Genomic DNA, 14,908 nt, shown 5'->3' with positions numbered 1-14,908 from the left:
CCAACCCTCAAGTTGGCTAATGCATCATAAAAATTTAAATTAGAATCCCATATTTTAATTCTGAAGTAGAAAACCTAGAGAACTACAAAAAAAAATTCGTAATACGAACCAATAATAAAATTTCGGTAATAAAAAACAAAGTAATTTTTAACTTTTTCAAATTAATTTTTTTATTAACTTTGTTTTAACTATAGGAATATAAGTTTTTTAAAGAAAATTAAAGAGCCATACTTAAACTTAAGACGAGCAGAAATGAAGTTTTATAATAATTCAAAATAAAAACGGACAAACACTCCTATAAAAGAATAAATGAAACACAAAACAAACAAAAATCAAAACAAATAATCACATCAAACAGTAGGATATCAGATACTGATATAGATGAAAAATGAAATCCTAAAACGAATAGAAACTAAAACAAATACTAAAGTCAAACTTAAAACGAACAGAAATTACTAAGAACGGGAATTTTCTATCACTATACTACACCCCACCCCACCCTCGCCACTTACCCATAAACATTCCAAAGGGTATTTAAGAATTTCTGTAAGAATTCCTTTTTTGTTTCTACATCTAGCTAATGAATTTAAAAAAGTTACTACGCACAAGCCCGGTTGTAGTTATGGATTTTTTACTTGTACTAAAGCAATTTTGAAGCATGATCAGGACCTATCAGGAAAAACTAATTCAGGTTTATCAAAAAACTAATTCACGTTTATTCAAAAAGACTAAAAACTAGCCTAATGTAACTTTGAAAATTAAATTGTTTTCTGATTGAAGTTAAGAGTAAAGTAGAATATTAAAACCAACAAATATGTTAATAGAATTTTGCAAAACTAGCTCTTTACAGAAAACACCGAATATTATTGTCATAAGAATATTGTATTTCTCTATGGATACGTCCATTTCTGTTATATTGTTTTACATGTTGGTCAAACACTTCTGTAAGTCACCTTATTCTTCTTCAAGTTATTCAGAATATGGCTATAAAAGTTTTGACTCGTGATAGCCGAATTGTAGCGGTAAGGCATCGTCACCACGAACTGAATACACTACCTTTGGCAAGAATTTCGAACTTTTATATGCTTCATTTATTTATAAACACCACCATGGATTATTGACTCGTTCTTTTTTTTTCTTTTCACGTGTATATCATATCTTACAATTCTGATGTTCGAAGCTCTTTTTTGATACGTGACCGTTGTTATAACTACTAGATTGGCCTTTAGTACAAAATCAAGATCTATTATATCAAGCAATATATGTTCGGCCTCTGATTTGTGAAGATTTGTCTAAGATCGTGCAATATTCAATCAGAATTCCACAATTTGTTGAAATTGCTTTGTTTTGAAGTTTATGAATGGTGCGCTGTTTCCGGCCATCTAAGCAGTTACTTTTTATTCCGGCTGGGGAGAGAGCATTGTATTTGAGTGTAAATTTTGTTTTTTGTGTGTGCAGTTTGAGTCTCTGAGGCCGAGTAAGTCAAGCTCCTTTTGTTTTTTTTTCTTCGCATCTTTTGTCCCTACTCCGAAAATAATTTTTGTTAATACTTTATTTAATCTTTAACAGGGTATAGCCTCTGAGCATTAGTTATTGAGGATAACGTTTCTTTGATAAATAAATCAAATTATTATTATTATTGCGTAACATTATTGAATGATACTTGTTGGTGGTAAATTAAAAACGCGCAGATTAATATATTGAGAAGAGCGTTAACGTTTTTAATTTGTAATTCTAATAGTTTGAATGATTTGTACTTTCACAAGACACAACAATAAACACTTTCAATTAGAATGTCATACCTGTAATTGATTCCCCAAACAAGGGCGAAAGAAAATGTTCGACCAAATTCACATATAACTAATAAAATGGCCCAAATTAATCCATCGGAAACATGAGCTTCGGGATCCTCTGCATATTCAAGCAGTTTCCTCATAAAGATTGTCTAAAAGCAACAAAACGTTTACAGAACGAGTATTAAAAAATTTATTTATTTCTGTTTCCTAAACAAAATAAAACACTCGACAGTTCTGTGCAAAAAAACAACATTGTAGTCAGAATATTAAAATATGTTATGGGGAAGAAGATAAAACTTCCAAGTCCAAGAAACAGTAGCCGACTAAAGCTTTTTGCTTTGTTTTGTATTGTCATTGTTTTTCCTTCATGTTTTTCACATCCATTTCTATATGTTTGCGTAAGATAAGTTTTCATTTTTTTTTCTTTTTGGTAAAGGCTTCCTGTACGAATCCGTAATCTTGGACTTCTATTATTACTGGTACAGAAAAGTATTTTTGTTGGATTTTTTTGTCTTATTAAGATTTCACCCGTTTTTCAATTTTTTCATTCCATTTTTGGCTATAGATTTATTACATAGGCGGAACAGATAGGCAGCGCAATAGTAACAATAAAATGCTACCTAAGTAAAGAGCGATATGGGCAAAAAGCAATTTTTTTCTTTTAGATCACGGCACTTTGTATTGAAGGAGTTGTCGTAGAAAATTAGAAAAGGGCTCATTTGACTGCAAATTGAAATGTTTTAACAGTCGAAAGTGATTGGAGGGCAACTAACACCCCTTCTACGCCCACTATTTCCCCAAACACATCCAATCATTTGAGATAGCCATTTGTTCATGGTAGTTGAAAGGTCTGGAAATTTTGTCGTTGAGGATGACCCCCCCCCAAGCCTCAGGACAAAGGTTGCAATTTATGTCCTGGGGCATATTAGGTTTATATAGAAAGAAAGACCGTATGAGCTTCGGAAGGGGCTCATTGGATTGCTTATAAGAAGTTTTAGTGCGCTTTTTGAAATCCAGAGTGATGGGAGGGTGGATACGCCCCCCCCCCCCCGTACCTCGTATTTTCCAAAAATATATCTGATAAAAATTTTGAGACGGCTTTTTCTTGTCGTAGAAAATTTGAAAAAGGCTCTTTCGATTGGAAATTGAAAAGGCTAATGCCCTTTTTAATAGTCGAAAGTGGTCAGAGGGCAACTAACCCCCTCCCAAGCCCGCCCTTTCCCCAAACACATCTTATCATAATTTTGACATAGCAATTATGTTCAACGTAGTTCAGATGTCCGGAAATTATGTCTTTGAGTATGAGCCCCCCCCCCCCGAGGCCTCAGGGCAAGGGTTCTAAGTTATGCCCTAGCGGCAAGGTATATATAAAAAGAGTGATCGTACAAACTTCGGAGGGGGCTTATCGGAATGGTAATCAGAAGTCCTAGTGCCCTTTTTAAGATTCGCCCACCATTTTCCCAAATACCTCCAATAAAAATTCTGAGACTGCCTTTTTTCACCATAACTGAGAGGTCTGGAAATTATGTCTTTGAGGATGGTACCCCCCCCCCCAGTCCTCAGGGAAAGAGTTGTACGTTATGCCCTGAGGGCATATAAGGTATATATAGAAAGGGTGATCGCATAAGCTTCAGAAGCGGCTCATTGGGTTCGAAGTCAGAAGTTCTAGCGCCCTTTTTAAAACTCAGAGTGATCGAAGGGTGGATACCCCCCCCCCCCATGCCTCGTATTTTACCAAAATGCATCTGATAGAAATTTTGAGATGGTCATTTGTTGACGTAAAAACTTCGAAAACAGCTCATTCGATTGGAAATTGAGAGGGCCAGTGGCCTTTTTAATAGTCGAAAGTGGTTGGAGGATAACTAACCTCCCTCCCTCGCCCACCATTTCCTCAGACACATTCAATCGGAATTTTTAGATAGCCATTTTGTTAACGTAATTGAAAGGACTGGAAATTACGTCTTTGACAATGACAACCCCACAGCCCTCAGGGCAAGGTAAGTTACGCTTATAGAAAGGGTGATCGTATAAACTTCGGAGGGGTTCGTTGGATTGGTAAAAGTTCAATTGCCCCTTTTTAAGATTCAGAGCGATCGGAGGGTGGATAACCCACACCTCTCTAAACCTCGTATTTTCCCGTAATGCATCTGACAGAAATTTTGAGATGGCCATTTACTGTCGTAATATATATATATATATATATATATATATATATATATATATATATATATATATATATATATATATATATATATATATATATAGAAAGGGTGATCGTATAAACTTCGGAGGGGTTCGTTGGATTGGTAAAAGTTCAATTGCCCCTTTTTAAGATTCAGGGCGATCGAAAGGTGGATAACCCACACCTCTCTAAGCCTCGCATTTTCCCGTAATGCATCTGACAAAAATTTTGAGATGGCCATTTGCTGTCGTAGAAACTTCAAAAAAGGCTCATTCAATTGGAAATTAAAAGGGCTTGTGCCATTTTTATTAGTCAAAAGTGATTGAAGGGCAACAAGCCCCCCTCCCCACGCCTATAAATTCCCAAAACACATCTAATCAAAATTTTTAGATAGCCATTTTGTTCAGTGTAGTTGAAAGGTCTGGAAATTATGTCTTTGACAACCCCCATACCTTCTCAAGACCAGAACATAATTTGCACTTTATTGAACAAAAATGACTGTGGATTGTCAGTTTAGTATAAATTTACTGATATATATTCCTTACAGTTTTAATATTTAATTCATTAAAGTTAAAAAGTTAAAAAATTTTAAACGTATTTTGTTTATCTAAATCATGCAGCAAAGAGCCGAGTCAAACTCAAAACAAACAAAAATTAACATGAGTAGGGCTGACAACCCCCATGCCTTCACAAGACTAGGATATAATTTGCATTTCACTGAAAAGAAAATATATTTAAAATGTCTTCGCTTTGTTTTTACTTGTTCAAAATGTTTTTACTTCATATATCAAGGGGGAAGTCCTCCCTCTTGCACCTAAATTACAGCACGAGTGTCGGGTGCCCTTTTTTAAGAGTAACAAGAGATTGGAGGGCAAACAGCCCTTCTCTCAAGCCCAATCAGTTCCCAAACGCATCCTGTCAAAATTTTGAGACAGCCATTTTGTTCAGCATAGTAGAACGGTCCAGCAATTATGTCTTTAGGATATTAGGCATGTCAACCCCCCCCCCTCGCAATTATGCAATTGGTCCATTATACTTTAAAGCTAAATGTTGCTATAAAAATAAACCAAAAGGAATTGAGATAAATGGTTGCCAATAAAGCGCTTCAGCAATATATCAAAAACGACTTGGGGTATTAAGTTGAAACTTAAGGGGATACTGCCATAACTACTTCTGTTCTTACAGTTTAGATAATTATAAAGAGTGTAAATGTGTCCAGGTTGTCAAAGAGCATAGATAGAATCTTTTGGGAATGGTATTAGGTTTTATATTGAAAACAAAATACGCTTGAAATGTTTTCACTTTTTTTTACTTTCATAAATGAAAAATTATCAAAATCTTAACGAAGAAATGCCAATATATGTCATTTTAACTGATAATCCACGGTCATTTGTTTGTTCGTTTTTTTTGTTTGTTTTTTTTTCAGTAAACCACAAATTGTGGTCTTGTCTTGAGAAGGCATAGAGGTTATCTGCCCTACTCATATTAATTTTTGCTCGTTTTGAATTTGACTCGGCTGTTTATTGTAATAATACGAAAAAAACTTCGTTTTCTTAAAGAGTTAAAGAGGCTGCGTCCCAAAGTCGAACCTTAAAACGTACAGGAATTAGGAGAGGCAGTTGGGGGGCTGCCGCCCCCCAAACCCCCAGCTTTTAAAGACTTTTGTACAGATTTTTTGTTGTGGGGGGACTTCATTGTTACTAATTACTAGTTTCGGCGCAATGGTTCTCCTGTCCTCTTGTGCTTAACATTTTTCGAAGTTATTCCATTATTCATTCATTTCAATTTTTTGTTAATTAAAAGAGGGCCTTTCCGAAGCCAAGAGCGGGGGGTTAGGGGGGTGTCAGCCCCCCACAACAAAAAACCTGTACAAAAGAGTCTTTAAAAGCGGGAGGTTTGGGGGGCGGCAGCCCCCCAACTGCCTCTCCTAATTCCTGTACGTTTTAAGGTTCGACTTTGGGACGCAGCCTCTTTAACTCTTTAAGAGAACGAAGTTTTTTTCATATTATTTCTGTACGTTTTTCTACAATCCATGGTGGATGTAATTTAATAATTCCTGTACTCCTCGTACAGGAATTAGGAGAGGAAGTTGGGTGGCTGCCGCCCCCCAACCCCCCCCCCCCCCCCGCTTTTAAATCATTGTATAAAATAGAAAAAAAAGTAGATAGAATGACCGAAATGTTTATTTGCTCATAAGAAGCTAATATTTGGTTATCTCTCAAATGATAAGCAGTCCAGGTGTTATCAAAATTATACACTTTTATTTTGATCTTGTGAAAAAAAACCGCCCGATAAGGGACTTGAACCCTTGACTTTAGGATTTAAAGTCCCAAGCTCTACCGACTGAGCTAAATACCTGGTTATGTATAAATATAACTTTTAAATAACTTTTAAGAATTTCAAAAATTAACATGGGCTCTTATGGGAAAATGGGTTTTTCTAAGCTAGAAAATCGGGGGGTTAAGATTTTCCGACGAAACTTTCATGGGCACTTACTCGGAGAATTCCGCGTCGAATGAGTATTCGTACACCCAGATCCGATGTTGGCTGTGACCTGTAGGCGTCGAGGAAAAAAAAAATGAACATTAAGTGGCTATGCGTGGTTTCTGGAAAACAGGGAAGGAGTTATCGGATCGAGCTGAAAATTCGCGGATAAGCTCCTGGGCCCTAGGGGACCTTAACTTGTGAATTTCAGGGGCTAACGTTTAACAACGTTAAAGGGGGGCTGGGGTTGACGGGTCGAAACTTTCGGCCAGATTTTCCCCATGAAGGAAAAGTCGGAGGGGGGTGATCCCCGTCCGTCTGCGACCACTGGAACCGAAGATCGCTTAACATTGTCGTGGTTCGCCTCTTTAAAGAGGCACGAGTGTGCCTCCTTGATTTCTGTTCGTTTCGAGTTTTATTTATTTATTGATAGTCATTTCTGGTAGTTTTACGCTTGGAAGATTATTTGACTTAAATTAATACCGTAAAAAAAACATTGCAATGTGCGAGCCAGACATCAAACAAGAGCAATGGCAATCAGGGGTGGTAATAAAGAAGCATAGTAAACAACTAAATAACTGGATTTTCCTAAGTCAAACTCTTAGGAAACCTTTGCTGGTGGTATGGAAGAAAAAGCACAAGGAAAGTGCCAATTACTGACAAAATATATGTAAAATACAGACGTCCAACTGAAATAATTTAACGGCACCAATCAATTTAGTGCTTGAGCTAAGCTACCCTCATTTACCCATGCTTCTAGCACGCATTAACGTCATCACACATAGCCAAAAGGTATCCGAACCTATTAATTACGTTGTAATACTGGCACTCTGACATCTGTATCGTGTACTTCTTGTCTGCGGTGTCAACATACGTCCTATGTCTAGTTTATGTGTAGTCTGTTCCCTCCCCAACGCCTACGCTAAAGTTTTTTGCTGTTTTAAAAAGTAGTGTTGACAGAAAGAGTCAAATTTTTTTTTAGAACTTCCAATTTCCAATGAAATGATCGCTCTGAAGTTTTTACGAGCATCCCTTCCATAAGAACCATATATACCCCTATGGCATAACTTACAACGCCTGCCCCTGGGCCCTGGGGGGGTTGTGTCGAAACCATAGCTTTGGTTATCTGACCTTTGAACTATTATTAACAAAATTGCTCTCACAAAACTTTTATCTGAGGGCTGAGGGGAAAAAGGGCGTCGATGGGGCTAGTTGCCCTCAAATCTCTTTTGACTCTTAAAAAGTAAACTAGAAATTTCAGTTTCCAATCAAATGAGCCCTCTCTGAAGTTTATACGAACATCCCTTCCGTAAGAACCATATATGCCACCAGGGCATAACTTTATAAAGCCTGCCCCTGGGCTCTGGGGGGTTGTGACGACACCAGAGTGTTTGTTATCTGACCTCTGAACTATTTTTAGCAAAATAGCTATCTCATGTATTTGGGGGAAATAAGGCGTGGTAGGGGGCGCTAGTTGCCCTCAGTTCTCTTTGACTCTTAAAAATTGAACTAGAACTTTCAATTTCCAATCAAATGAGCCATCTCTGAAGTTTATACGAGTATCCCTTTTATAAGAGCCATATATACCCCCTGGGCATAACTTAAAATGCCTGCTTCAGGCTCCTGGGGAGTTGTGTCGAGACCAGAGATTTTGTTCTCATACTTTAGAACTATTTCTAACAAAATGGCTATCTCAAAATTTTACCTGATGCCTTTGAAGAAAAGGGGGTGTGGGAGGGCTAGTTGCCCTCCGATCACTTTTGACTAAAATTGGGGATTAAAATCTCTGATTTTCAATCGAATGAGCCCCCTCCGAAGTTTATACGACTACCCGTTCCATATGAAGGGCCCCTGGGAAAAATAATAATCATAAAACATCGGAGCCGTATGGCCTTTACTATAGGCAACACTCCTCTGATAGTATTGGTTACTGGGAAGTATACAGACGTTTTCAGGGTGGATTTTTTTTTGGTGGGGGGAGAGGGATTTAAGTAGAAGGATCTCTCCAAGAAGGAAGTTTTCATGGGGGTAGGGACATTTCTACCCCCAACCTTATTCTACTCAACATTATTCCTCATCCCTTATCCCTTCTACTTCAACATTATTTAAGAAACGATCAGAAATATATAAAAAAAAACAAGTTTTTTCAACTGAAAGCAATGGGCAACATTAAAACTTAAAACGTACAGAAATTATTACGTATATGAAGGTTCGCCCCCTAGTCAATACCTCACTCTTTACGCTAAAGTGTTTTTAGTACATTCAAAAGAGCCATATTGTTTTAATTTAACAGCCTTTGTGATTCAGTGATCATTCTTAAAGAACTGGAACAAAATTCTAAATTTAGCGTAAAGAGCGAGGTGTTGACTAGGGGGCGAACCCCTCATATATGTAATAATTTCTGATCGTTTTAAGTTTTAATGTAGCTACTTACTTTCAGTTGAAAAAACTTGTTTTTTTTTATTTAATAAATTCGAGAATTACCGACTTATAGAAAGAATATTCAGAAAACTCGGCAGGCAATCAATTCCCTCGTAAGCTCTGGCCTCTGCTTTCATATATTCCTCAAAAGTTGGGTAGTCGATAGCTCAGTTTTTCAAGTTGAAACGTTCACGTTCAAGAAGTATTTACCACTTATTTTGCTAATGCTGAGAAAATCACTGCTTCTTCAGCAAGCTCCTCTTCTTCTAAAGCTAATTTCACATTGTGTCTTATTCAAACTTGCCTGAGGTAGATCCTTTGAAGTCTTAAAATCAATTTCTGAGGTTACAATAACTAGAATTGTTAATGAGTTAAAAGCTCAGTGTCTTCTGGTCCCGATTTTATGCCCACAAAAGGAGCCAAACTCATGTTTCCTTAAATTATTTTTTCTTTGACACGATCTGTAAATCTTTCTTTCGAAATCAGAGTTTTTCCCGGTCCGCTTGTGACCATTTTACATAAAGATGGACCTCAGAGAGATTGGGCTAATTAACGACCAATATCTTCAGTCTCGATGTTAAGTAGAATTTTTTAAAAGACCATGTTTTGCAGTCTACTTTTTTTGCTGCCTTTGTTTTCAAAACTTCAATGTTTTTTGTTTTGTTTTTTTCATGAATTTCATTTCGGTGTTTTAGCTAAACACTCAACATTCTAAGAGGGAGTGCAGCGCGTGGTTGAACTTCTGGAAGGTTCGTGAGAGAGCAGTTCTAAGATTTTACACTAACTGTTTGACCCTAAATGTTGTCAAGTTTTTTTAATGCCCCTCTGCGATTGATGTCTCTGGGCCGAATTGGAATTGAATGCTGCTATTGTTTATTGCGTTTGGTACTTGCTCTTGCTCGGTTTTTGGCGGGCAATAATTCGTGACCGGCAGTTCGTCATTTTCTTCTCTTTTTTGGTGTCTATTTATTGTGTTTGCTTCTTATTGTTTTTTCTTCCTACATTTCCCTCCATACAGCCTTTCAGAGAGAATACGATGATATATTAGTTTGTTATTATCCAAATTCAAAATCTATCTACCTATACCTCTGAGCAGACCCTTGAAGCCTACATGTACTAAACCAGCAAATACAAAAATTGGACAATATTATAAGAAATTAGAAAATAAAACCATAAATTAAATTAAAACAATAATGCTGGACACAAAATATTATATACGTAAGAATTCCTTAAATTACTTACTGGTCCAAGAAATCCCAAAGTTAGTGATAAAAGAAAGATTCCCATCGTTATTAACACCCTTGTTCTACAAAAACGCCACATAACACGGCCTAGGGAAGCTTTCTGACGTCCTTGGCATCGTAATTCCTCCAGCCAAAGATGTGCAAACCTAAAAAATGCGGAAATTAAGCTTAACAAAAGTCAAACTTTATCAATTTGAAACCATAAAGTGAGTTCAAATAAGTGGACTCTTCCTATCTTTGTAATACTTTTCTCTTTGAAGAAAAGATACTGGTAGTCCACCAAGCGGTAAATAATGCTAATGCATCATAATCGTTGGACAATATAATATTTACAGTGATACTTGTAAGGGAGAAGCTAGACAACAAAGCAACTCGCCAGATTTAAGAAATCATCATTTTTGTTGGTTGCCCTAACCCAAGGCAGGGGTCAGCAACCCATGACCCACGGGTCACCAAGTGATCCATTTACTAATTTGAAGTGATCCACTTTAGTTGTGAAAAAATGAAATAAAAAAGAAAAATTGAGTTATAGCATGAACATGAAACAAATATTTTGAGAATGAAGAAGATGGAAATAAACATTAAGAACAACATTTTAGTTCATTGACAGAGTTGCGATATTGAATAGGTGGAATCCACCTATAATCTCCGAACAAATTTTGCCATTATTAGGAGTATGGTGTGTGTCTGTGCATTAGCCTCTCAGATGTGATTCATGCTCAGTAGCACAAAAATAGTGACGCAGTAATTCAGCATCAAAAAAATGCCGTTGTCAAACAGAAAGAGTTCACTGTCGCTTTGGACATAAGGCCAAAAATGCTTACAAACAGATCCAAAACTGTTTTTATCTAGTAGCGCAATTAGCACTGCAGTTGATGAACCTACCTTTATAAATAGTATAAGTAGTTTTATCAGTCCTGATACCACTAGTGTAAGTAACACGGCTAACGGTGCCACGGTCAACTCCGATGCGACACGGATTCTACGACTTCTACCCTCACTGATTCGTGCTGTGGGCTTCCCACAACGATGACCAGCATGGGTACAACGGGTGTACTACCTCTAGGGAGCATGTGCCACAATATTTGGCCCACGGTGCCACGGTCTGTACCACCAATATTTTATATATAAATATCTCTTTGGAGGGGAACGGGTCCTGCAGTGGAAATTACAATGAAGGTGGCTTGAAATACTCTCATCTCAATCCTACCACAGTGCATAGAAAAGAATAACAACCATATGAATATCACTCACTTTTATTTACCCATGTCAAGTCCAGTATCATCTATCCCAACTCCAAACATAAACTCTACTGATGAACCCTAAACGGGAACTAAATAACTAAAGGTACATACACAAAAGAGGTATCTGCGTTGGTGCATCAAGCTAATGAAACACAAAAATGAACTTGTAGCATACACAAACTAAGAATCAATGGCCCAATATTTAGCTAACCAGTTAGATGACTCATGCATGAATTTTTATACAAGCCAATTTATTCCCTCTTGCGAAATTGGTACCTTTAAATTGATATTTAACTAGGCTAGTTACTACAAGAGAATTTAAAGCGTAATTAAAATTACCTTATAGGAAAATCTATATGTAGGAGAAAAAGGACATTTATCTGATAATAAGGGACCGGGCACCAACACATGGCCTTAAAAGCTGAGCTGAAGTGGACGCTTTAGTGTTTCAGAAAAAAGAAACGGAAATAGTTGCTGGGCCAACGTTGATAGGTACGGGAAGCTGCTGAGACAAACTATAAATAAGAAACACAGAGAACTTGGAAATCGTCTGATATTAAAAGAATGTCGCCTACGCAGTAGAGGTTGCTAGTTTCAACGGGCCTAAGCGTTTACCCCCCAAAAAATACCTCCAGGGACACCCACATGAGACTCTAATTGGACAGGCGTATTAGGCTCAGGTCGCTTGTACGTCTGTGCGTCCAGGTGACTTAACGATCACGTGCCAATCAGTTCTCTGACCCATTTGAAGGCAATTGGAGACCCCAAAGAAATGATTCAAAGATTTATGACAGAACATATCTAAATGACTTGCAGGCAACTGAGACTGTTCACATGCATTGGGGATGACCGATATTTTTGGTCTGACTCGTGACGGACAATGTCCACTGGACTTGTAGGCAAAACGGGGAACTGAAGATGCCTGGACCGACTTTTTAGTTGAGCTATATAAGCTTTTGGCCATGATATTCTTTTTAAACAGGTGTTATTGAGGTTGTATCAAAAGTTACCTTTGAGAATTGTATTCACAGCTATCCAATTGGGAACATACTGGAAGATCGTTAGGTTCCAATCCACGCTCATATGCAATTTTGATAAACTTCCACATCCAAGAAAAGGTCATGAATGAAAAAAAGCCAGCTTTGTCCAGAGGCATGATTAAGGATCCCCTGAAAAAAGGTACATATACTAAATTTAAAACGCACTAAAGTTACAAATTTAAAACCTTGAACGGACTGCAACAGTGAAACAAGATAAGAAAAAAAATACAAAAAAAAAATGCTTAGCGAGTGGGAAAGGGAAGAAAATACAATTATTACAGCTGAAACCTCCATCAAGATGCAAAATCAAAAAATCAATTACAAGACAAAAGAAAGAAAAAAAAAATAAAGACTAAGAAAAACAAATTAAAAAATATACCTGAATTAAAAGAAACAAAAAAAAAAACTTGGATAAAACACGAGCAAAAAATCAAACTTACAATTAAAAACCAGAGATATTAACACTTGGAATTCAAAGAGAATACTAAGGCAAAAAACAAAATGAAAATGAACAAAATAAAAATATGTTTAAGAGAAACATAAAGAGTCATGGAAACTGCTACGAACGGAAGCTTTGGTCAGTCCTTTAGAAAAATCCAATTAACCTTTCTATAATAACTCAGTAAAATCACAAGCCCTTCTATCCTTTCCAAATTTTACTGGGTGTCACTATACTGCTTCAAGCATTAGCTTTATTTGACCTTTTTAGTTAAACTAAGTAACAGTATACTGTCAGTGATGATAATAGGTGTTGATTTCTATAAATTTAGGTTCTCACCAGAGGGAGATTTCCCCTTGACAGCCAGATTTTACGCCACTCAATAAAATAATCTCTGTGTATAGACGAAAGTTTGTTTCCCTTCTGTTTCCAATCAGAGTTGGAAATGTTTCTTCGCTGGCCGGCAAAATTGCGTTTATGTTCTAAATCAGCTCTAACGATTTGACTGCGAAGGGGACTCAGAAAAATGCTACTCAAACCCGCCCAGAAGAAGAAAGTGTCATCTAGCAACTAGCAACTAGGCATAACTATGGAGTCTGAGAAATATATCTTTTTTCCCAATTTTTATTTACTAGCTTACATGTGACAATGTTGCTTTGATACTTTTAATTCTGCTCAGCATGGCTAATGCTGTATATATTATATGAACGGACGGAATGAAGGGAAGTTAAAACAAGAAAACACGCATGTAAAATCAATGTTTGCGGGTACTCATAAAATTTCGAAATAGAAAAGAGAGCTGTAACCAGTACGGTATTTTCTTCGAATACCATTAATAAAATCTACCTGACCAGTCAAGAAATTCTTCAACATGCAGCTGGGTTGAAAAAAGTAAGGAAGCAAGCTATGATTCCTGAGTAAAGTACTTGTACTTATAGCAGGATTAGGCATTTTCCACCTCACTTCAATGGGAATTTCATGGGAATTTGTTTGACCGTAAGCTCCCAAACTCACGAAGGTCTGGGATAAGGGAGCAATGGAAACCCCTTAGAGAAACTTTAATGCTGAAAAATATTACTAATAAAAAATTAATGAACAAAACAAATTGTCATACATTAAAAATGGGAGTTCGAGAACCGATCTCATGATTTTTACAAGTTTCCTGTATTGATGTGTTTAAGCATTTTGGCTCAAAACCTGGTGACTAACTTCCCAGCAATCCTGGAAGGTTTACAATGATTCGACTTATTACCTATTTAGAATAAAACACAAGACTCACGGGTCTTTTCGTCTTCGTATCGGCTTCAAGTGCTTAAGCGAAGTTGAATACTTCGTAAATCCTCTGCCTGTTTTATATTTCGGACATTTAGGCTGGTTTGAGTATCGATCCACTAATGGTTGACTTAGCAGTCTATATAAGTGCTCTCGATTTACATTATCCAACCTGCAATACAAATGTAAGGACGGCTGATATAAATTTAAGTAAAAAAAATTGGACAAAGCTTAAATGAAAAATGACACACGTGATGGGACCTTTCTCAAAAAGGGGTTTCATTAAAGTTTTTCTAAAGTCATTAGGTATTTCCCCGTTTTCAAAAACATATTCTTAATCTTATTTTTATCTCTGATTTCATAATCACATTATTTCAAAATCCAATTTACCATGCTATCAGCACATGATGCTTTATAATGTTTCGTCCCTTTAATATTATATCTAACTCCTCCTTACGATGTACATATTCCTTCATTTCCGAATTGTCGAAACTTTTATTCTTTTCTACATCAACTCCATCGTTTAAGGGATTCTCAGTATGTTTTCCCCATGTCTTTTAGACAATTACAAAATCGCTAATTGAAGTCCCGTTCCAATCACGCCACCCCCAGGGGCAACGTAGCAAAGAGAGCCCTAGCCCTTTTTTTTACCGAAAATGAAATAAATATTGAAAAACAATGTCTAGTAAGAAGCATTTGTCGTTTAATGCTAATTCAGGAATTGTAACTATTGTTTCAGTTCATTTAATTGTAATCTTTGACTAGGTTTTTTCACTGAAAAAATAC

General features: G+C 36.7%; 1 protein-coding gene across 14 annotated transcripts in view; it reads right to left on the bottom strand.

Moving 5' to 3' along the window:
- Window positions 1–14,294, bottom strand: part of LOC136037189 (ATP-binding cassette sub-family C member 5-like) — a gene marked incomplete at its 5' end in the record, with an annotated part of 142,045 nt that extends 127,751 nt beyond the window's left edge. For all 14 annotated transcript variants that reach the window (XM_065719749.1, XM_065719751.1, XM_065719753.1 and 11 more), the window contains 4 exon segments: window positions 1,803–1,945; window positions 10,126–10,273; window positions 12,382–12,540; window positions 14,130–14,294. In XM_065719749.1, coding sequence (XP_065575821.1) covers window positions 1,803–1,945; window positions 10,126–10,273; window positions 12,382–12,540; window positions 14,130–14,294 — 615 coding nt within the window.
- Between the last annotated feature and the right edge of the window lie 614 nt (window positions 14,295–14,908).

The sequence above is a fragment of the Artemia franciscana genome, chromosome 16 (assembly GCF_032884065.1).
Source record: "Artemia franciscana chromosome 16, ASM3288406v1, whole genome shotgun sequence".
Taxonomy (NCBI): Eukaryota; Metazoa; Arthropoda; class Branchiopoda; order Anostraca; family Artemiidae; genus Artemia; species Artemia franciscana.
The sequence above is the reverse complement of the archived record's forward strand: the minus strand, read 5'-3'. Positions and strand labels throughout refer to the sequence as shown.